Genomic DNA, 23,312 nt, shown 5'->3' on the forward strand with positions numbered 1-23,312 from the left:
TTCCTGCCGGGGGAGAATCCCTCATCTCCGTGCTAGTAATGATTCCCATGGATCGCTCCTCCTTGACTCCTTGCAGCAGGGTGGTGGCAACAGCTAGCGTGTCTGCGAGCCGGCTCAGAGACGGAGAGTAACCTGCCGAAGGCTGCACAGCCTCGTGGGAGGGACAGAGCTGGGTCAAGCCCCTGGGTTCTTGCCCTTGACAAGGTCTTGACTTCCGGAGAACTGCTTTGGGGTGGGGGCCGGGGTGTCCGCCTCCCACCGCCCCTCCCAGGAATCCACTGGGAGAGGCTTGACTCCTACAGTGGCACCAGGCTCTGCCTAGGGACCGACAGTGTCGGAGTCAGTCCTGGGAGTAGAAACACAATCCTCCCACCCCTGAGTCCTCAGACGGCATCGCTGCATTTCTATCCCTGAGCGCCACGGGGCAGGGGGCCGGGGTGGGGTGTCAGTGGCGGCGTGAGCCCAGCCGGGGCGACCTCTGTGCGACGCCCTTGGACGGAGGCAGAGGGGCCTGGCTCAGGGCCTGGCCCGTGTTTCTGGCAGTGTGGCCGGGACGAGTCAGTTCACCTGACGGAACCTCAGTCTTCCCATCTGACAATGGGCCCGTCTGAACGATGGCCCAAGACATCCCCTAGAAGCCATCCATCATCGCGCCAGCGCAGACTCTGTGCAGTAAGTGGGTGGCTCCTCCCCTCCCCTCCACTCCCCTCTGCTCTGCTCTGCGTGGAGGCTGTGACGGCCCCCGCCCCACCGTGCTTCCCTCCTTCAGCCCAGAAAGCCAGCTGGGCAGGGCCGGTGCAGGGACCGTCAGTGTGGGGGCGAGGGGGCCGGCTCTCCCTCCCTCCCTGAGTTCCCGGAGTCCTGGAGAGGGGCCGGATCATTCTGCCACCATAATAGTAATTATTTCTTTTCCTGGCTATTGTGCAGATGTCACCAGATTGGAAAAATCGCTTAGAGGGTTTATTCGGTGGAAACTGTGTCTTTTACCAAAAAAAAAAAACAAAAGGAGAGGAATCATGTGTGCCGCTTCATCTCGAGGTCAAGGGAATCCAGGGTCCCTGAGAGAGGCGCTGAGGGCCAGGCTGCTCAGGGGCCGGCCAGGCCCCCTCCTCCTGCACGGGCTCGAAGCGTTGGGTGAAGCGTTTGGCACCGTTCCTGTGAACTGAAGTCTGCCGGCAGGAGCGGCCTGTGCTGAGACTTCTAAGTGGCCCAGGTGGACACAGACGTCCCTCTCGAGCTCGAGACTTGAAGGGGGTCGGCTGACCCTCACTGGACATGCGGTGTGCGGGGCGCGACGCTGAGGCTCTGTCTCACGTCTGTGTGGGGACAGGTTGGACACGCGGTGTGCGGGGCGCGACGCCGAGGCTCTGTCTCACGTCTGTGTGGGGACGGGTTTGGACGCTGTCCAGACGTGGGCTAGTCTCAGTGGCAGGATGGCAGCATCGCGACCCCTGAGCCCAGGCATTTCCCCTGCAGCTGGTGCGTCTGCCCCCTTCCAAGAGTGACATTTCCCCTTTAGCAGTGACTTGTCATCGTTATGGTAAAACTGCTGGCTTCCCCATCAAATGCATCCGACTTTAAGGCCCCCTTTAAAGAGTGAGCGAGAACAGAAACTCGTAAGTGCTGTCTCCTCTCTCCTTGCTCCAGCGACAGGACTGCAGAGAGAGGTGGGGGGCTCCGTCCAGCGCCAGGGCTGGGGCTCGGGAGGGCTGGGAGTGAGGGTCAGTGTGTGCAGAGGACCTCGGCCATTGCCTGCTCACGCCTGAGCCTCCCTCCCTCTTCAGTTCATCAATTTGTTCGCTGGTTCATCCCAGCACTGACACTCCGGGTTTACACCCGCTCTGCCCTTCAGACCCTACGTGGAAATGAGTGACTTCAGAGCGTGTAACTGGGAGGGAGAGAAAACTGGCTGGGGTGGGCGGTGGGGCCGGGGAGGCTGGCCTCACCGAGGTGGTGGCAGCTAAGCAGAGACCAGGAGGGGAAGGTGCGACCACCAGGGCAGGGGGACCTGCAGGGTGGCAGGAGCCTGGGCGACACGAGATGGGGCTGCGGGAGGTGACACAGGGAACAGGGGCCACCTCGGGCCCAGGGGGCCCCGGGCCTCTTGTCTGCTGTTCAGTCGCTCAGTCGTGTCCAACTCTACAGCCCCACAGACTGCAGCTCTCGAGGCTCCTCTGTCCTCCACTGTCTCCCGGAGCTTGCTCAAACTCACGTCCATCGAGTCGGTGATGCCATCCAGCCAGCTCGTCCTCTGTCATCCCCTTCTCCTCCTGCCCTCTATCTTGCTCAGCATCAGGGGCTTTTCCAAGGAGTCAGCTCTTTGTATCAACTGACCAAAGTATTGGAGCTTCAGCATCAGTACTGAAGGAGCAGGGTGTGGCTAGACCACCGGCAACAGAGGGTGAGATGGTTGGACGGCATCACTGACTCAAGGGACATGATTCTGAGCAAACTCTGGGAGACAGTGAAGGACAGGGAAGCCTGGCGGGCTGCAGTCCATGGGGTGGCAAAGAGTCGACACGACTCAGCGACAGAACAACAGTCTGCCCTGGATTGATGGCTCTATTGTGTCATCAGGAAACCCGCTTGCTTCTGTCCTGCCAGAGAGACGTGCATCCAGCTCAGGTGCCCTCTTGGTCCACAGTGGCAGCTGGAGTTCCAGCCATCACGTCACGCTTATATTTCGGACATTAGAAATGCTGCCTGCCTTCCCTCTATAGCTTCATCTATTGATTTCCTCTTACATCTTAATGTCTAGAACTTAGTCAGGGGCCTCCCTGGTGGCTCAGCTGGTAAAGAATCCACTTTCTATGCGGGAGACCTGGGTTCAGCCCCTGGGTTGGGAAGATCCCCTGGAGAAGGGCAAAGCTGCCTGGCCTGGAGAATCACATGGACTGTATAGTCCTCGGGGCCACAAAGAGCTGGACGTGACTGGGCCACTTTCCCTTCACAGAACTTAGTCATGTTGCCACACCCATTGCAAAGCTGCGAGAGAGGCTGTGGATAAGAGTGCTTCAGCTGCTTTCACAGCTGATCTGAATAAAATCGGGGTTGAAAAACGTGAAAGTGTCAGCCACTCAGTCGTGTCCAACTCTTTGTGACCCCGTGGACTGTGGCCCACCAGGCTCTGTCCATGGAGATTCTCCAGGCCAGAATACTGCAGTGGGTGGCCTTTCCCTTCTCCAGGAGTTAGGTCATTACCCAGAAGGGAGAGAGTGGATGCTGGGCAGGCAAACAGCAGTCTGTGCCAGCCCCTCTGTTTCCAGGAAGGGACCGGTTTTCCATTAACAGTAGCGAGAGCCGTGAGTCCCTGTGTAAAGAAGTCATCGGGTAAATATTAACTGGTTCGTGGGCAGGGTACGATCCTGTATGAGTGAGGGCAGTACCAGCGATGCAGCTGGGTGACCCTGCCTCCTGCAGAGAGGTCTGGGGTCACAGGAGGCTTGTGGGGGGCCTTGCTCTGGAAATAGTGATACTTGCCCCGCAAGTCTGCCAACGCCCAGCTGCACTGAGCCAGCGTCCGCTGGCAGCCGCCCTCCTGACCAGGCGCCCTGTCCCGTGTTCCCGCCTCGTGCGCTCCGTGCCGCCTTCTCGCGTTGGCACCTGCCCTTCACGCGTCCTCTGACCCACGCCTGGGCGTGGTGTGAGCGTGTGGGCAGGGGCTGAGGCGCGGGGCGGGCAGGGGGCTGACGCGGGGCGGGGCCAGGACAGCGCCCTGCGCTGCGCGGGGCTGCACTCGCGTACGTCCACCCCCAGCTTTGCTCAACGGCCATCCCCCTGTCGCAGAGAACAGAGCACGGCTCACATGAGCCCGCTGCTGACTCTGGGTTTTCCCCCACTCCCGGGTCACAATGGCTCGTGGGAAGTGAAACTGTCTGAATTAGGGTTTTACCTTCTGCTTTTCTCGCTGAGGTTAAGCAGTGTTGGGGCAGCCCCCAGGCACGGCTGGGGCTGTGTCGGCAGGGAGAGCGGCTGGGGTCTGACCAGGGTCTGACGGCCCTCGTGTGGTGCAGCCCACCGCCCCCCTCCGGAGGCTGGGGGTGCCAGGGGACGCTTGTGAACACCCAGCAGCCTGTCAGACATCGTTCCTCCTGCACAGACGCTCCCACAGGCTCCGGCGAGTTTGGGGACAGAAAGCGAGAGTCGTTGGGGATGTTCTGGTTTAAAGGGCATGCAGTATGTGAACACAAGCGCAGGGCCGCACGCGTGAAAGTCTCTGGACAAGCCTGCCCAGAAAACCCCTTCCTTTTCCACAGTCCCTCCCTTTGGTCTCCTCCAAGGCCGAGGAGTACTTGGGGAATGAGGGCGAGACCCCCCTTCCCAGGACCCTCTCCCCCTCCCAGGACCCCGTCCCAGGCACCACTCAGGAACCTCCCTCCCCAGGCCTGCAGGGTGAACCCACTGGGGCGAACCCCCTTAGGTGGCAGAGTGCAGCCAGCCAGCTGTGACCAGATGCTGCGGTCTCCTCTTCCGGGCCAGGTTGCGGGGGGTGGCCTGGGGTTTGGGGGTGACGGGGGGAAGCCCGGGTGATGTGTGTGGAGAGCGGAGACCCCAGGGTGGACGCACCGTGTTTCTAGGCAGCCTTCTCTCCCCCCAGCACGAGATTTAAGAAGGCTCGCCTAATGGTTGAGGGCGCTGGAGCAGAAGTTGATTCCCTAAATGGACAGCTTGTCTGCCTTGGTCTGGGCGCCTCCCCTTTTGAGGGGATCCCAGGAGCTGTGCCCGGGCCCCGGGGTCGGAGGTCACTGCTGGGGCTGGGTTCTTGGGGGGAAGTGCAGGATGAGGAAGCGCAGAGAAGTGGGGTGAAGCCGGGGCGTGGGGGAGGGGCAAGTGCGCCTCTCCTTCTACCCCAGCGGCCGGAATGGCCACAAGCAGAGCTCTAGCCTGTGGGGCACGGGCCCTGTGGACCCAGGAGGCCGGAGCCAAGTGCACGGCTGGGCAGAGCCCCAGAGGCTGCGAGGTGGTTGTGATGGGAATGCCACCTCTGGGAGGACAGGGCCTGGCCGTGCTGGTCGGTCCAGACTGGTCCAGGCCGGCCCACCCAAGCCTCCACGCCAGGGTCGCCCCATCCTTGAGGACAGGGTGTCGGGGGCCCTGCTGGGCGTGGCGAGACGTGCACATCTGGGGGATGGGCTCCTTGCCGCCCTGACGCCCGTGGCCCTGTGTCGTTGGTGGCTCCAGAGCCACCTCGTTTGCAGAAGGAACATTCCTGCCCCGGACTACATGCTGACCCTGCTGCTGTTGGCACCTCCAGTAAGGAGGGCGGTGGTCAGAGAGCTGGCAGTGTTTGCCTGGGCTCCTGAGTGGCAGAGTGAGACCCCAGGCCTCGCGGCGTCTGACGCCTGTTCACTGAGCTGCAGGCGCTGAGCCCGGCCGCCAACCTGGTTGGGTTGGCGCAGCCCGAGAATCCAGGGAATGTGGCTGGAAACAGGGATCTATTCCAGCTGGGAGAGCCCTGGGTCCCGGGCCTCCGTGTGGACTCAGGCTTGACCCCCAGGATGTCCCCCGGGGCAGGCAGAGGGTGTGGAAGCGAGTCCACCTTCCCGGGGTGGGCTTGCCGCTCAGGAGGGGCTCCCTGCCGCTGCACGGCCCTGCTTCCGTTTCGGTTGTCTTTTTTGTCCTTTCTCGTCTGTCTGGGTTCCTTTTGCGCTCGCTTCTGTGAGTGGCGAGTCTTCCACTTCTTGTACTGATTCTTTTCCTGCTGGTGAGAATCTGATGCTTATTTTATTATGCAAGAGTAGGGAACCTCTTTTTTTTTTTTTTTTTTAATACAAGGCCTTTGACTCAGAAAAATCAATCAGGGGTACAAGAACAAGTAGATGGAAGGAGATTTTTTCCTTTTGGATAAAAATAGCAGCTTCAGCGTGCTTGCTTTTTAGATTAAGACAAGAAAGGCAAGAAAGGTAAAAGTGTTTGACAGTCCTGTGTTCTGCAGGCTGTGGCTGTCGGGGGAGGGAGAAGGAAGCCCCAAACAGGTGTGCAAGCCTGCTCTAGTGAAGAGGCGGGAGCAGCCCTGGCGCCCTCCTGGAGGCTTCCAGACGTGGGCACATGCAGGTTCCCTGAAAGGAAGGAGAGAGATCTGTAATTCTAGCTTTGGACAGGCCTCCGAGGCGTATTGTTAAGGGAAACAAACGGAGTCCTGTTTATGGACAGAAAGAGCCCACCACAGACTTATCTGGACGTAGAGATCTGCGTGCGACTGTGGAGAAAGGTCCGGCAAGTCCCCCCGCCCCAGGAACAGGATGAGCCGGGCTGCGGCTTTGTTCCGTCGTCTGCTGCAGTTCAGGCACTCAGTCGTGTCTGACTCTGCGCCCCCGTGGCCCGCAGCATGCCAGGCCTCTCTGTCCTTCACCGTCTCCCGGAGTTTGCTCATACTCACGTCCATCGAGTCGGTGATGCCGTCCAACCATCTCGTCCTCTGTGGTCCCCTTCTCCCGCCTTCAGTCTCTGCCAGCATCAGAGGCTTTTCCAGTGAGTCAGCACCGTCGCTCACGTGCTTCGTAATTCACAGTAAATAACGTGAGGGCTTGTTGACCTGTGTCATCTGTGGCTGCGCCAGGGTGGGACCTGCCGTGGCCCTGGGGTGTGCCGGGACACCCAGACGGCCACCTCAGGAGAACGAGCCTCCAGCCAGGGCCCCGCCGTGTCTGAGGGCAAGTGTAGACTGGGCCCAGGTTCCCCACCCGGCCAGTGTGACGGTGGCCAGTCAGCGCTCGGCTGTCGTGGTGACTCAATGCCTGCTGTTCGTCTAGCTGGTGGCCCCTGAGTCTGGGCAGCAGGCGTCAGGCTGGGGAGCCGTCCACTGGCCTCTGGCCAGCAGGGTTTCTGGAAGCTGCGAGACCTCTGGAGCCTGGGCGCAGACCCGGCCAGGTGTCACCTGGGCTGCGTTTGGTCAAAGTAAGTCGTGAGCCGGGATCTGGTCCCGAGTAGGATCGGGTCCCTCCAGGAGGAGCGGGGGCCGCTTCTGGGGGGTGGGGGTGGGGGTGCAGCCGTTTCCCCGCCAGCCCAGAAGGGACCAGGGCAAGCCCACAGGTGTGTTTCCGAGAGGCAAAGACGGCAGCATGAAATGAAAAGCGCCTCCTGGGGCGGCTTCTGATAATTGCTTTTTCTGTCTCGGTGGCGCTTAGGGGATTGTGCTGATGGCCCTGAGCGGGCCTCAGCCGCCTTGTGGCTCCACTAAGGACCCTTCAGCCCGACTGTCAGTCCCTCCTCACCCCCCACCGGCTCCTCGTCTCCAAGCCCGCGACACCTCGCCCCCCGCTTTCACACCCGAACGCGCCAGCTCCAATTCCAGGCGCTTCTCGGGAGCAGATATGATTGCAGGCTGATTGCAGAGCTGCTGGCTTTATTTCCAGGCTTCATGTGTCTGCACTGATGGGTGAGTGTGAGGTTTCAGAAATGATAAAACAGCCTTAACTCCCCCCTGCCCGGTGTGGCAAAAATGCCAGTTCACTGTAGGCATTTGGAAACATACAGGAGCACAAAAGAAGAGAAATCGCCTTAATGTGATTTCACCCCCAGAGCGTGCCCCATTCTGTGGCGCGTTCTCTCAGCTGCGTGCGTGTGTGTCTCTGTGTGTGGTGGTACGTCTGTGTGGTGCTGTGCGGTGTGTGTGCGGTGTTACATGTATGTGTGGTATTTGCGTATGTGTGGTGTGTGTGGTATTACGTGTGTGTGTTTGTGTGTATATATGATTGTGTTTGCATGTGTGTATATGGTGTTGTGTGTGTGATTATATGTGTATGTGTGTGATTGTATGTGTATGTATGGTTGTGTATGTATGTGTGTGTGGCATTATGTGTGTCTGTGTGTATATGGTTGTATGTGTATGTATGTGTTATGTGTGTATATATGATTGTGTGTGTACACGTGTGTGGTTTTGTGTGTGTGTGTCTATGTGTGTGTGGTATTACGTGTGTATCTATGTGTTGTATGTGTACGGTATTGTGTGTGTGTGTGTACATATGTGTGTTGTGGTATTGTGTGTGTGTGTATATATGAGTGTGTGTCTGTGTGTACATGTGTGTGGTATTCTGTGTGTGTCTGTGTATATATGAGTATGTGTGTGTATGATTGTATCTGTGTGTACATGTGTGTGGTGTTGTGTGCGTGTGTCCGTGTATATATGAGTGTGTATGTGTGGTATTCTGTGTGTGTCTGTGTGTATGTGAGTGTGTCTGTTTCTGTGTGTGTGTGTGTATGTGGTATTCTGTGTGTGTGTAAGTGTGTGTCTGTGTGAGTGTGTGTGGTATTGTGTGCATGTGAGTGTGTGTCTGTGTCTGTCTCTGTGTGTGTCTGTGTATGTGAGTGTGTGTGTGGTATTCTGTGCGTGAGTCTGTGTGTATGTGAGTGTGTGTCTGTGTGTGTGAGTGTATGTGTGTGTGTGTGTGGTATTCTGTGCGTGTGTCTGTGTATATGTGAGGGTGTGTGTGGTATTGTGTGCATGTGTCTGTGTGTATGTGAGTGTGTGTCTGTGTGTATGTAAGTGTGTGTCTGTGTGTGTGAGTGTGTGTGTGGTATTCTGTGCGTGTGTCTGTGTGTATGTGAGGGTGTGTGTGTCTCTGTATATATGACTGTGTGTCTGTCTCTGTGTGTGTGTGGAGATCGCTGAGCCCAGAGTGGGTCGCTGTCCCCGCCGCGCCCCTGGGTCCTGGGCTGGCCCCGCCTCCGGGCCGTGCTCTGGGCCCTTGGTCTTTGCTCCCCTCTGCTTTTCCCCCAAGTTGCTTCTGCAGGTGTGAAGTGAGAGCACGGTGAGGGGAAGCTGATGGGCGCAGACTGGGGGCCATGTCCTGGGCTGCACCAGGGAAGGGGCCAGGCCCAGAGAGGGCGTGCGTCCTGCTCTGGGCTGCCCAGCAGGCCGGGGCCTGGACTCCTAGACGGGGCCCAGCCCAGCTTGCTGCCCCCCTTGTCTCGGAGGCCTTCTCCACAGCAAAGCCCCGAGGGCCCCTCTCGCTCGGGCTGGACTTGAGACCTCCTCTCAGTCCCTGTGGGCCTGCTGGTTGACCTGGGGGAGCCCCTTGTCAGCGACCCCAATCTCTGGCCCCCCACGGTCCCCACTTCCCTGAGGTGCATCTGGAACTCGAGGCTCCAGCCCCCCCCCCCAAGCCCGTCTCCGGGGTGCGGCCTTGCGGGTGAGGCCATCAGAGCATCATCGTGTGCCGACGCGGGTCCCGGGCCCCGGAGGCACAGGGAGAAATCCGGGGGCCTCTTGGGGGGCACACAGGACGAAGGAGGGCTTAGCGCCATGGTGGGGCAGGGAGAGATCCCGATGGAGCCTGTGTAGAGCCCGGAGCCGGGGGAGGACGGAGCGTGGGGGCCTGGGGACGAGGCCTTGGTGTGGCCTTCCGCGGCCCCAGGCCATCGGAGGGAGGCGCCCAGGGGCCCCAGGAGGAGCGGCGGGACCTGCTCGCACCTCGAGGTCACTCGCTCCTGGAGCAGGGCCCCTCAGGTTTGCAGACCCCTCCCAGGAGAAACAAAGAGGCAGGGCAGGGGCAGGCGCGTGTTCCCTGCAGGCCCGCAGGCCCGGCGGGTGGTGTGCAGACCCCTGCGCTGGAAGAGGCCCAGGGCTAGAGCGCGCGCCGTCAGGGAGCCTGAGGGTCGCTCAGAGAGGAGTGCAGGGCTGGGGTCCGACTCCCGGGAAGGGCGAGGCGTGGGTGGTCCCAGCAGCTGCACAGATGAAGGGTACCGTTGGGAAAGGGTGGACCCCTGCTGGGACCCAGGCGTCCCTGGACGGCCCTTCTGTTCCTGGAGTCGCCACCGTGAGGTCGAAACACGAGGCACAGAAGAGGAGCAACCTTTGCGGCCGGCGGGACGACTGCCGCTGGGACCTGCTTCCTCGTTTACTCATCCAGCAGTGCCCGCTGGAGTCGGGGCCATTTTCACCGAGGGGAGAATCAGGACCACGGCCGTGAGGCAGGTCCACATCCAAGCTCACGGCCAGACGCAGCCGGATTCAAACCCAGACCTGGCGCCAACCTTTATGTTCTTCCTCCAGAAAATCTGCCAGTCGAGGGTTCACAGAGCCGAGGAGAACACGCGTCAGAACAAGAGCCTGTTTCATCCACCGTCTAACAAGAGTGAAGACGATCCTAAAGACACGGAGTTTAAAAATGGAGTATCTGTGGAAACCAGGTCAGGTCGGGACTCTGCCTGATCTGACCTATGGTCGCCCGTCCCTTGGACCCTCTATGAAATTTTGTGTTTTTAACATTAAAGCTTTTCCTGAAGTTTCACTCCCCGGGACTGCTGGCCTGGCGGAGTTTGCCTCCTGCGCTGTTGGGAATCGCCTCGCATCCTGTTTCTCTGTGGAGGATGTTTATCTCTTGATCTCATCGCATCCTGGAATTTCTGTCCCAGCCTCTCCCGCCCAGCAGCTGCTGCCTGTTTGTGAACCTCAGGCTCTCCCTCTGTGTGTGAGGTTCAGCCTCCATCAAGATCTGGGGGAAAGGTCTGGCCTTTCTGGGTGACTCTGGCTCACCCGGCATCACCCAGAGCCCCGCCTGCTCATGAGATGGAAAAGGAACGTGACCCCAGAGAGGGCTGGCTGAGCCCAGGAGGACCCGGCCCGTCCAGCTATCCTGCTGCTGATGCGAAAGGCAGACCGTCTCGCTGGATGCCGAAAACCATAGTTATGACACTTTTTGTCATGCTGTTTCCTCTTATTTATGCAGTGGAGAGGAGGATGTTTTCAAATAAACCCTCTAAATATGAAATCCCGAGAATGCATTATTTCTAAAATGCTACACCATTAACCGCCTCTTAGCTGGTTACATTATAAAGCGTGTTGTTGTAACAGCTCAAAAAAAAAAAAAAAAAAAAATCCGAGGCGAGATGTTTCCAGAGCCCATATGCCGAATCCTGGCATCCTTATACCTTTTTTCAAGCTGTTGTCAATTAGGGGAGAGATTAATTTCTGTCTCGATGTCCTCCACGCCATCGAGTCTGCACGTGGATGCTGTGGGAACCCCCTTTCTCCTGCCGTCCAGGGGCGCTCGCGCAGCGGGCGCTGGGGGACGAAAGGGCGTCGCTCCAAGTGTCCGTGATGGAAGCCTGGACCATCCGCAGACAAAAGAGGGCAAAGGGGCCTTGTTGAGGGAACTAACTGTTCCAGGCCAGCAAGCTGCGACCTCGGCCTCTCTGCCGTTTGCACGTTTTCTGGACAGGGTGAGAGACGCAAGCGGAACGTCCCGATCGCACGGTGCGCGCTCCCTGTGCGGCAGGGAGCGGACGCCCGCCAGCGGGGCAGCACCGGGCTCTGCCGGCCTGTTCCGCTCGCCGTGGCCCCTCTGCCCAGGCCTCTCTCGGCCCTCTGTGCCCGCTGTCTGCTCCGAAATGCGTTTCTAGCGTTTGTGCGGTGTGTCGGCTGTGACAACCGCACTTGGCACCTCTTAGCTTAAGGGTACAGTTCTGCTTTTAAATCCTCTTTGGATTTAAAATCCTCCTGTCCTTGCCCTTCAGCATAGAAGACTTGTCGCATGTGGGGTTTCTGCTGTTAGATGTCTCAGGAGCGCAGAAAACAAGCCAGACCTTCTTTTGAAATGAAGGGCTTTGAAAGAAAGTGTTAGTCGCTCGGTCGTGTCTGACTCTTTGCGACCCCCACAGACGGTAGCCCACCAGGCTCCTCTGACCATGGGATTCTCCAGGCAAGAATACTGGCACGGGTGGCCATTTCCTTCTCCAGGGGATCTTTTCCACCCAGGGATTGAACCTGGGTCTCCCGTGTCGGCAGGCAGATTCTTTCCCTGTAAATGCAGGAGACCCAGTTTGATCCCTGGGGAAGATCCCATGAAAATGGGCTTTGAAACTGTGATGCTGAATTCTGAACAGCACGATCACGCTGCAGCCTGAAGTCGGGAGGGTCTATGGAGAAACTGGCTTCCTCTTTCCCGCACAGCAATGAGGGGAGACGGGAAGCAGGAGGTGCAGAACGGTCTGGGGGAAACCTGCGGCCCTGGGATGGGAGGTTTTCTGTCACACCTCCTTTGGGTGCGCCTGATGTGGCTTGAGCTTTCACAGAAGACCTCCCAGCAGTCAGGGCTCCCAGCTCGCTCAGCTTCGGCTATCTTACGCACCAATGTTCGGGTCAGGCATGTGTTCCGTGGCTGTCTCCCTACCAAAGGCAGAGAAATGAGTTGCCCTAGAAAAACATTTGATGGCACGTTCTCCAGCCCCAAACAGCAGCTTTCTGTAGGGTTTCTACCTGGAAGCAAAGTACCAAAATGGGAAGAACGTGGGTTTGTGATACCTCCTGAAATAAAGACAGAGCTGTAAACTCCCTGAGCTGATAAGGATGTGATGAAATCCACGTTTCCGTGCTTGGCTGGGGACCGTGGAAATTCTCGAGTTGGAGAGCATTGTCAAGTGTATAAATGAGGACTCCCCAAAATAGTCTTATCTTTCAATCGAGAGATCCTGATTTGGCAAGTTTATCCTAACGATTCTGTAAGCATCTGTGAAAAGTTGTTCATCTCAGTGTTATTTAGAATAGCGAAGATTGTCGACGACCTGAGTGCCCTGCCATTGAGAGTAATGTGAGCTCCGACTCGGTCCCCTGATAGGGTATGATGCAGTGTAAATCACAGTTAGAAATTATATGTCAGTGTGGGGGAAATAATTCATGTATTCCATGTGTTAAGTGAAATATCACTTCCCCTCAAAGCCGCAGAGCCTAGCCAAGACTGGACCCTAGCAGGCAAGCGGGACGTGTTTGTCCAATCGCAATGGTCAGCTTCTGCCTCCTTCCTGCAGTGGCCCTGAGAGGACGCTTGTCAGCTGCAGGGCTGTCTTTCTCCCCAGCTCCATCCTAACGCATACGCCCTGGATGGGAGATGAGGTGTTGACTGAGCAAGGAGTTTGGTCACACTCCCCGACTGCCCTGGCCAGGGGACGCTTGTGGCCACTTCCCGAGGACCTTCTGCCCCTCTGTGAGGCCGCTGGGGGTCCCCGCAAAAGTCTCCTGCCAGCAGAGAACACAGTTGTTGCCGAACGGGTGGCGTTGTCTTGTCTGGGATGACTCGGGCTGGCCAAGAGGAGCCAGGAGGCCATGCCAGCTGAGATAGCGGCACAGACAGGACAGGGGCCCCCGGGGCCTCAGGAGGGGACGCGTGGTCGTGTGGGTCATCAAAGACATCAGTGGTGACAGTGAAGGCGTCCCTCAGAACTTGAGCCCTTTTCTTCCGAGGATGTATGTGTCCTGGAGGGCGTTGCAGGGCAGCCGATCCGTTTCCCTTCGGCCACCACGGCAGTGAGACCAGACCTGCAGTGTTTACTTCTGCTTGGCCAGGGCAGGGCTGGTTTGTTGCTTTTTTATTTAAAACATTCTTTTAAGTAATTAGAAGTCATTTGTTTGGCGGTGCCAAGTCTTGGGTGCAGCACGCAGGACCTGGTCGTTTCCCGACCAGGGATTGAACCCAGGCCTCCCGCGCTGGGAACACGGGCTCCCAGCCACTGGGCCACCAGGGAAGCTCCCGTTGCTTTAAAAAAAATATTTTTGTCATCTCCACAACTAATATTTGCTGTCCACTTGTGCATAACCCAGACCTGCACACTTGACGTGCGTGGTCTTGCTTCATCTTGCCCAGAGTCCGAGGAGGGCACGCCTGCTGTGCGGGGGCCCTGGGGAGTCGAAACGCTGCAGGAGGCTGCAGCCTGTGGGGGCCGGGTTCGGTCCAGGACGCCCTGTCCTGAGCTGTCCCTGGGCCCACGCCCGCCTCCACTGACACCTCCCTGGCTTTTCCCAGGTAATCCGCTGTGACCACAGGCAGCTTCTGTAACCGGAGCATGGACGCAGGACTGTGCTGTTTAAGTCAGATTTTAAATTCAAGCCAGCGGGTCCAGGAGTTTTTTCATTCCACACGGCGTCGCCCCAGAACTTGTTTTCAACACTGCCTGTGGAGCTTTGAGTACTAGGGCGGGTTTTTGCGTAATTTTCACCTTGGTGCGTTTGTATCCTTGCCGCACGGCTGTGGCCACCACCCGCTCTGTGGTCATCCTGCCCCCACGGCATCAGGGGGCTCAGCTCCCTTGGCAGGGTTCCCGCCACCACCACCTGCCTGGTCCCCGCGGGACTGAACTCGGTCCTCTGCTGGGAACTGAGCCGCACGGCCCCAGAGGGCCCATCTCTGACCCTTCACGGAGGGCCCACGGTCAGGGCCAGCTGGACGCCCGCCTCCAGCAGATGGCTTCTGCCCAAGGCCTCCCCTGCCTGGGGCGTTGCTCTGACCGCACGGGTCGGGGGGACACCGAGGCCGGAGTCCAGCCTCTGCCCCCGCCCCCTTCCTGGCATCGTAGCTGAGTTTGAACTTGCAGGAGCGTTGGTTCAGCACCCACCGATGGGGGGCATCCCCCTGCCCTGGGCCCTGCCTCGGCCTCAGTGTGCAGAGCTGGCCCCGGTCCAGGGCAGAGGAGCCATTCCTTTTGTGCGCTCGCTCTGCGGTCATTTCCATTGACTCCCTGTGGTAGAGAAATGCTGACTACCTTCTGCCTTTTCTGAAGGGGGTCCTGACTGGAGCTGGCGTTAGTTGCTGACGTCTCCAAAGCTTTGAGAGACCCCACTTCCGAAACATTAACTGCCCAGCGTCTCCCATCTTAGAGAGAGGAATCTGGGCTTTTCTTTCTTGTAAAGTGACTCAGCTGCCCCAGGCTCAGTTGCAGCTCTTGGGTTCCAGGTCCCTGACCAGGGATGAGACGTGAGCCCCCTGCATTGGGAGTGCGGAGTCTTAGCCACCAGACCCCCAGGGAAGTCCTTGTTCTCGTTTCTAATGCAGTTCACTTCAGCATGGCTGACCTCCTTTGCTTTTTATTTAATGCTTATTTACTTTTGGCTGTGCTGGGTCCTCACTGCAGTGGCCTCTCGTTGCAGAATACAAGCTCTGTAGCACACGGGCTTAGTAGTTACGGCTCTGGAGCACAGGCGTAGGAGTTGTGGTGCGTGGGCTTAGCTGGGCTTCCCTGGTAGCCCAGATGGTAAAGAATCTGCCTGCAATGCAGGAGATCTGGGTTCAACCCGTGAGTCAGGAAGACCCCCTGGAGGAGGGCATGGCTACCCACTGTAATGTTCGTACCTGGAGAATCCCATGGGCAGAGGAGCCTGGCGGGCTACAGTCCATGGGGCCACAAAGAATCGGACAAGACTGAGTAAACGTGCAGGCACCAAGGAAGCCCCCTCTTTTGCTTTTTAAAAGCACGCATTTGTTACCGTTTCAGTAGAGGTTAGACTTGGGATTGAAGGCGGGAGGAGAAGGGGACGACAGAGGATGAGATGGTTGGATGGCATCACCAATTCAATGGACATGAGTTTGAGTGAGCTCCGGGAGTTGGTGATGGACAGGGAGGCCTGGCGTGACAGGTTCTGCATTTTTCCGTGGATTCCAGAAGCTCCACACAGCTGTCAGGTACCACGTGGGAGCTTCGGTCCTCTTGTGGGAACCCAACAGACCAGCTTACTGTTTTGAAGGAAAAAGGGTCTGTTCGAAGTTAAACTTATTTTCAGTTAGAAAATAAACCATGGTTATGCAGAGGATGCTGGTGAGGAGAAATACAGATTAAAGATGCAGAAGGATCTCTGAGGGGAAGATCGTGAACACCGAGACAGCTTGGGGGTTTTCTCGCGGAGACTGTGTGTGGAGAAGAGGCGGCCAGTGTGTGTGGAGACCCACCGTGTGCCGGGCGTGCTGTGCTGGTACACATGTCCACACCAGCCTCGAGAGGCGGCGACTGACGTCCCCAGTGTTACAGACGGACTAGTGGCCAGTGCCGAGCGAGCATCTGAAAATTTGTGTTTCATTTCCTTGCTTGTTTCTTTTTTAATGCAAACACTTTTTGATTTTAGCTACCCGGGGTCATAGTTGCCACACGCAGGATCCGAGGTGCAGCATGCGATCTAGTGCCCTGACCGGGGATTGAACCCAGGCCCCCTGCACTGGCTAAACTCGGACACCTTACTTGCCCTTTTCAGTTCGTATTTAATTTCTAAGGCTCGTTCATGTCGCTGCATGTTGCTATTCAATCATTCAGTCGTGTCTGACTCTTTGTGACCCCATGGACTGCAGCACGCCAGGCCTCCCTGTCCGTCACCAACTCCCGGAGCTCACTCAAACTCATGTCCATCGAGTCAGTGATGCCATCCAACCATCTCATCCTCTGTCGTCCCCTTCTCCTCCCGCCTTCAATCTTCCCCAGCATCAGGGTCTTTTCCAATGAGTCGGCTCTTTGCAACAGGTGGCCAAAGTTTTGGAGTTTCAGCTTCAGCATCAGTCCTTCCAATGAATATTCAGGACTGATTTCCTTTAGGATGGACTGGTTCGATCTCGGGGGACTCTTAAGAGTCTTCTCCAGCAGTACAATTCAAAAGCATACATTCCTCGGCACTCAGCTTTCTTTAGGGTCCAACTCTCAGATCCATACATGACCACGGGAAAAACCATAGCCTTGACTAGACAGACCTTTGTCGGCAAAGTGACATCTCTGTTTTTTAATATGCTGTCCAGGTTGGTCGTAGCTTTTCTTCCAAGGGGCGAGCGTCTCTTGATTTCGTGGCTGCAGTCCGCCAGCAGCACGCAGTTGCTACCTGAGGCTTTCGGTCTTCATCGTCCCCCTGCTGTGGAATGGCCCTTGCTGCAGGGTGCCTGCTCCCCAGCAGTGACTCTGGGCTTCAGGGAACGGTGTTGCCCCGTCTCCTGCCACCGCCCAGGACCTTCTCCTGGGTGTGTGGCCTCCTGGGGATGGAACCGCTGGCTGCAAAGGATGGAATTTCAAACCTGTGAGATGCAGGCTGTCTTCCAAAGTGGCGGTCCAGCGTCCCCCGGGTGATGTAGACAGGCTGGTGACTCCCTTTAGATTCAGACCCGGGGCTCAGACAGGCGCCCTCCCTGCCCCTCACTGGGCTGGGTTGCGCTGGCGCTCTGCCGAGTGGCTGCCTTCCTCTCTGGGTCCGTGTGGCCGTGACCCCTACGCGAGGCTCCTCCCGTCCAGTCCTGTGGTTCTCAAGGCCAGAGGGGCCACAGTGACCATCTGCCTCGCTGCTGAGCCATATGTCATGGAAGAGGCCCATGCCTGCCTCCTGCTGGCCTCCTGTGGGCCGGCCAGGAACGCGGGCCTGCAGCCCTGCTGGGCTGGACGAGAGTCCGTCCCCTTCCTGGTCAGACGTTCCGAGGGCCTGGGTCCACGCAGGACATTCCATCTGCGTGGAGCGTCTGGAGGAGCAGAGGTGAGCGGTGGGGAGAGAATTCAGCTTGTGCAGACCCTCCAGTGTGGCGTGTGTTCATCCGTCAGGGTCCTGCTGCGGACCCTGGACAGAGATACGTGTGGTGCGCCCCCGTGAGGGAGAATGGTGAAGCTGGGAGCCCGTGCGCTGACGTCCAGTGGAGTCAGCGCGTCCCTCGGGCTCGCCCTGCTGGCCTGTGTTCAGTGGCCTGTGTTTTCAACTGCAGGCGCGTCTTGCCCTGATGGTAACAGGAGGGACGTCCGAGGTCGATTTGGGGGAGCAGAGAGGACCCAGAGGTGCCGTGCTGGGCCCCGCCATGCAGCAGGAGGCCTCTGGGGCTGCGCGTCCCCGGGTCAGCCCTGCCCGAGGACGGCAGAAGCTGAGATTTGGGGTCTGAACCCAGCGCTCAAGTCCGTGGCCGCCCTCTAACTCATCGGGGGGCGAGCTCCCGCCAGTCTGTCTGTGGGTCAGTTTTCTCAGCCAGAAAATGGGGGAGAATTCACAGGTGAACCGCAGAGTGGTGAGGATCACGTGAAATGAATCCTGGGAACAGGGCTGTGCGGATTACAGCCCGCTGCGTCCACACCGGGTCTTGTCACGACTGGTTTTTTATGCTTCGTCTCTCTCCTTACTCAAGGTGCGTTTCAAGCTCTTCCGTCTGTAAGAGAAGGAGTCCCAGGTAGAACCGGTTCCCTGAGAAGAGGGGAGTCGGATTCTCGTTTCCTCCGGTCCCAGGGTTAGCGGGACCCCCACCTTTCTGGGCGGGTCCTCAGTCTTCAGCACGTGGTGCCACCAGATCACGTGGAGGGAGAAATGTTTTGTATGAGACAGAGACGGGATCGCTGAAACATTCCGCAAAGGCTTACGTGCTTATCGGGCACGCAATTCGCTGCTAGTGCGTTTTACGGGACGTGGGCTGGGTTTTGATCAGGTGTGGAATCAGGTTTTGTGGAGTCAAAATCTGATCAGGTTTTGATCAGGAGACGCATAGAGATGACCGCCAGGAGGCAGAGTTTATTGTACTCAAAGATCCCCAGAACCAGGAGCAGGACCACTTGGGGCTGCTGCAGGACCACTCCCGGGACCACTCAGGGAGGCACGGGCTGGGCCGCAGGCAGAGGGAGGCGGTGGGGAGTGGATGGGAGGCTTTGCTGCAGTTGCTTTGAGAAGGAACGGTGGGGTGGGATGAGCCCGGTGAGGATGGGCTGCTTTGGGTACCGTCAATGGGCTGAGGGGTCTGGGGGCCTGGGTGACGGGACAGTGAGTGGCCCGGGGAGGTGGGCTCTGGACTGGTTGGTTTGCGTGTGACAGGCCAGCTCACGAGTCGGTTCTTTCCTGTGTCTGGAGATTCACTAACCTTGGGAGCAGCAGTCCTTCTAGGGTCAGCTTCAACCAGATGGTAAAGTGTCAAAATACAGAGGATTTAACAGAAACAGAGCACAGCAGCATCAGGGAAAACAAAGCACAACAGGCTGGACCGAGGCCTGCGGTGAGGCTGCCTTAGAGCTGAGGGCGAGAACGTTCATCGCAAACACAGCCCTGCCGCTCTGTCCGTGTGGTGGGAATGGAAACGCCTTGTCAGATGAACTGGCCACAGTGATGGGTGGCTGTCGTGGAAACAGAGGCTGCAGTCCATTTCAGCAGGCGTAAAGCTGGCTCCCGCCCCCGGCCAGGCCGTCACCAGGAGCCGGAGGAGCCTGCAGACCAGTGAACGGAGATCCTGGGTCTGAGGACGGCCTGGCTCGCGGGCGCGTGCGTGCCCAGCCTCCTGCCGAGGTCCCAGGCGGACTGTGCCACTGGCTCCCAGCGCAGCCCCCCAGCAGAGCCGTGTCCCCCCAGCTCGCGGAGTCCTCGGTCCATGGGGAAGGGGCAGTGCTGGGGGCGGGGGGGCCCTAATCAGCGCACCTGAGACAGAGACCTGAGGTGTGTGGGGTGCACGGGGAAACTCACGGCTGTGTGGCAGGGACTGCACGTGGGTCTCGGGGCTCCCTCCCGGCCTGAGAACTGGCGGGGTGGGCGCAGGCCGCCATGCTTCACCGCGGGGCTGGCCTGTGCGTAGGCCCACCAGCAGGCCAGCGCAGAAAGCCAGAGACAGGCCAGGCTCGCGTGGAAAAGGAGGCTCCCGTGAGTGACATCACCACTCAGCGCAGGGGTGCAGGGCACCTCGTGAGCTGCTGAGACAGTCAAGCCACGCCTGCTGCTCGGAACTTGGTCCAGGCGGTTGGACGGCACTGGGAATGTACTACATGCCCCAAGTCAGCTCAGTCTATGGGGGTCGCTGGTTGGTGGTGTGAGCGACACCTCGGTTTTAAGAAGGAAAGAACCCCCAGGCAAGGGAGCCGTGTCTCACACCACGAACCCCGACAAGCTGCGGCTGGATCAGGATGCGTGCGTGGAGAGTGAAGCCGCGCCCAGGGACGCCGGCGGTCAGTCACCCTGCTCTGTGAATGTGCCTGCCGGCCCCGAGCAACACACTCACAGAGGGCTGCTGCGAATCTTATGCTGTGCGTGTGTCACCCCCACCAAGAAATGGAACCAGAAAAGAACTCAGAAAAGAATGCTGAGTTCCTTGACACCCCTGCAGTAGAGAAGGCCATTATAACTGAGAATCAAAATTCAGAAGCCACAAAAAGAAAAGATCCACAATTTTCTCAAAAATCTTCCATAGCTAAACACGACGTCAAGTTGAAGGACAGATGACCAGCTCGTGTACACAGAGCTCTTAGATGTCAAAAAATGCAAAACCTTGATAGAAAAAAAACAAACAGCAAAGACAGGAATTCTCAGTTTACCAGGAAAGAAATACAAGTCCCTCTTAAAACATGAGAAGACGTTTGACTGGCACGTTCTCCTGTGTTTCGGGTGCGAATCCACAGAGTGATGTGCTTTGTTGGGAGGCCAGTAGATTCAACCCAGCACGCCCCCCGTGGACGACGTCAACCCGCCGAGACGGCATCTGTGGGCACCTTTCAGCCAAGCAGACCTGCTCCTGGCCGTGCACCCCAGAGGCGCGCGTTCATGGAGCTCGAAGAGTCATCCCCAGAGATGAGGTGCAGGCAGTGGTGTGGTGAACAGGGGTCGAATGTCACACACACGGTTTTGGCGAGAGGTGGCTGGAATGACCATGGTTCACCCACACGAGGAGCCCTATGACAGGAAGAGTGTGCCATCTGAAGTAATCTCCAGACTGTGTTAAAATGAAAAAAAACTGGCGTAGAATAGGGTGGATCTGTGCATGCTACCTTTCATGTAAAAGGGAAAAAAGGGGAAATATGGATAGATTGATATATTCTTATTTTTGCAAAAAGAAATGCTTTTGACAGAAGACAAAGAAAATAATAAAATGTTTAGCCGTGGGGAACAAGAGGAAACCGGAGTAGAAATGAGACCTTGCTGAGTGGATCTTTTTTTATTTTTCTAAATGTTGTACCAGGCAAATGTTTACATAATCAGAGAAGAGAATTAAACTGGAAGATGAAATAGAAAAATTTATAGTTGTCAACAACAAGTTTATTTTGAAATTAATCTAATCGGGTATCGATAAGTAACATAGGCAGACAGAGAAAATAATTGTGTTTACAATTCTTTGGACTTTAAACGTAATACTCTGTCCATATCGATACTGAACTACATTCTCGGGTCTGGGGAGTGGGCTAGGGATTATCGTGTAGCGGGTACGTTGGGCGGCTTGGATAGCAAAGTACCACAGACTGAGTGATGTCAAGGGCAGGAATTTATGACCTGAACGTTCTGGAGGCTGGAAATCCAAGACGAAGCTCTTGACTGGGCTGGCTCCTCCCGGGGTCTCTGCCCGGCGTGCAGACGGCTGTCTCCTCCCCGCGTCCCCACTCGTGGTGGGACAGTCCAGCCTGTCCCCCCGCACGTCCATGTCTTACTCTCTTCTTACGAGGACACCAGGCCGAGGGCGTTCTGTCAGTCGCTCAGCCGTGCCCGACTCTGCGACCCCACGGACCACAGCCCACCAGGCTCCTCGGTCCATGGGATTTTCCAGGCAAGGATACTGGAGTGGGCTGCCGTGGGTGGGGGGCAACTTAATCACCTCTTGAAAGACCGTGTCTGCAAACCCAGCTGCCTCCTGCGTGGTGGGTGTGGGGTGTCAGCGTGTGAGTGGGGGGCGGGGGTCCAGCCCACAGCAGGCCCACACGGCCTCAGTCTGGGGGTGATGGAGAGGTTCTGCGGGGACGTGGTGATGGTCGCACGGCAGTGGGAGCGTGTGTGGAAATGTGTGATGATGACGGGGACGATGGCACGCTTTACCTCCGTTAGAAGTAAAAACGAGCTTAAGAGGCTTGGCCTGCCGCCGAGAAGGTGACAGTAGGGGTCTCCGGACTGCACGGTCAGAGGTGTCAGAGGCGGGTGGGCTGGGCAGCGGTGCGCGGGCACACGTGGCAGACGACAGCAGAGAACAGGCTGTGGTCTGGCCTCACGGAGGGTTTCCGAGTCGGAATCTTGGCGGCCTGGCTTCCAGCCACTGCGAGCCCTGCTTTCTGTCCGTGGGGTGGGGGGCTCGGTCACAGCCCCTCCGGGCAGAGGCGGCCGAGGGGCTTCAGGCCGGCGTGCTCGATGTGCATCCCTGTGCTGAGGAGTGCCTTCTCTTCTGCACTTTGCAAATGCTCACATCACACGGTTTCCATGGCGACCGGCATCCCTCAGGGAGGGGAGCGTGGAGGGGCCCTCAGAAAGGACTCGGGGAAAGGACCAGCTTGGATCCAGGAGGAGGGAAACGCCCAGGAGGGCGGCAGCACGGCCTAGTCCCGCTGCTGCCTTGCGGAGACCGTTTCTGGCGCCCCTAGGCTGGTGCACATCTGTCCCCTCCTCGTCCCCGAAGGTGGGAGGGAGGGGACGGGATGCGGCCTTCATCTGGTGACATGCTGGCGCTCGGACGCACGCCCTGAGGTTCGAGGAGCTGGGGCGCCCGGGAGCCCGGGGGGACTCGGACTCCATGTGCCCGTCCTGCTGCCCTCGGGGGAAGTGGCCACCGGGAAGGCCTCCTGGCTGCGTGGACAGGCTCTGCAGCATTTACCTCCTGGCTCGTCACCTCCTGGCTGTGTGGTCTTGGGCACGTTCCTTAACCTCTCTGTGCTTCCATTTCATAATCTGTAAGATGGGTTTGAGGGCGGTGGAGACGTTCCACACGAGAGAGCGCGCTTGGGAGGGTTGCGGGGGTCCTCCCTGGAGAGTGGTGGTCGTTCCGTGAGGAGACCGCCGGGCTTGGTGGGGGCGCCAGCCTCTGCTGACCAGTTCTGTGCCTGTTTCCCTTCCAGTCGGCCACGGGCAGAGCGAGGGCGAGAGGATGGTGGTGTCCGACTTCCACGTCTTCATCCGGGATGTGCTCCAGCACGTGGACGCCGTGCAGAAGGACCACCCGGGGCTGCCCATCTTCCTCCTTGGCCACTCCATGGTGCGTAGGCCGCAGAGGGCCCGGGCCAGCGCCCCCGGCGTCCGCCCGGCTGCGGATGGGGGGTCGTCCTCTGCACACGCTGCACGTGGGCTCCCGGGGGTGTTTGCTCAGGAAACAGGGTGGGGTCGGCGTCTGGAGGCGGCCCCAGAGGAGGGTTTCTCCACCCACTCCTCCCCTTCAGGGCCCAGGGGTCACTCTGCTCCCACTTTTGGGGGTGGGGCCCCTCGGTTCGTGCTTCCTGCTGGTTTCAGAGTCACGCGGTTCCCACTAGGACAGGGGTCCCCAGAAAGCAGTCCTTAAAGGCCATTCCTAATCCCTTCTGCCTTTTAAATACACAAACTCCTCTCAGAATCTTTAAATCATCTGTGAACTTTAAATCATCTGTGGTCTTTAAATCGAGCTGTGATCTTTAAATCGAGTCTCCTCAAACCAGCAGCACGCAGGCCAGGCCTGCCTGCAGGCGCCCAGCCACGTGGGCCGGCAGAGGACTGTGAGCTGCTGTTCTGCACCCTGGGGACCTTCCCTCCCCACCTGCCCGCCTGGCCCTGTCCCTGCCAGTCTCTTCCCGGCCTGGCGCTCGTGAGCGTCTGGATTTCAGCCCCTGGTTCAGATCCGCTCCAGTCAATAGCCGAGGTGGCCGCCCTCCTTCAGCACCCGCTGTGTCCACTCAGTGTTTTTCTTGGAACC

At 58.2% G+C, this 23,312-nt stretch overlaps 1 protein-coding gene across 3 annotated transcripts in view; it reads left to right on the forward strand.

Moving 5' to 3' along the window:
* Window positions 1-23,312, forward strand: part of MGLL (monoglyceride lipase) — an 86,735-nt gene that overhangs the window by 44,146 nt on the left and 19,277 nt on the right. For all 3 annotated transcript variants that reach the window (XM_070360294.1, XM_070360293.1, XM_070360295.1), the window contains one exon: window positions 22,489-22,625. In XM_070360294.1, coding sequence (XP_070216395.1) covers window positions 22,489-22,625 — 137 coding nt within the window. The remainder of the gene's footprint in view (window positions 1-22,488; window positions 22,626-23,312) is intronic.

This window comes from Bos mutus, chromosome 22 (assembly GCF_027580195.1).
Source record: "Bos mutus isolate GX-2022 chromosome 22, NWIPB_WYAK_1.1, whole genome shotgun sequence".
In the NCBI taxonomy this organism is placed as follows: Eukaryota; Metazoa; Chordata; class Mammalia; order Artiodactyla; family Bovidae; genus Bos; species Bos mutus.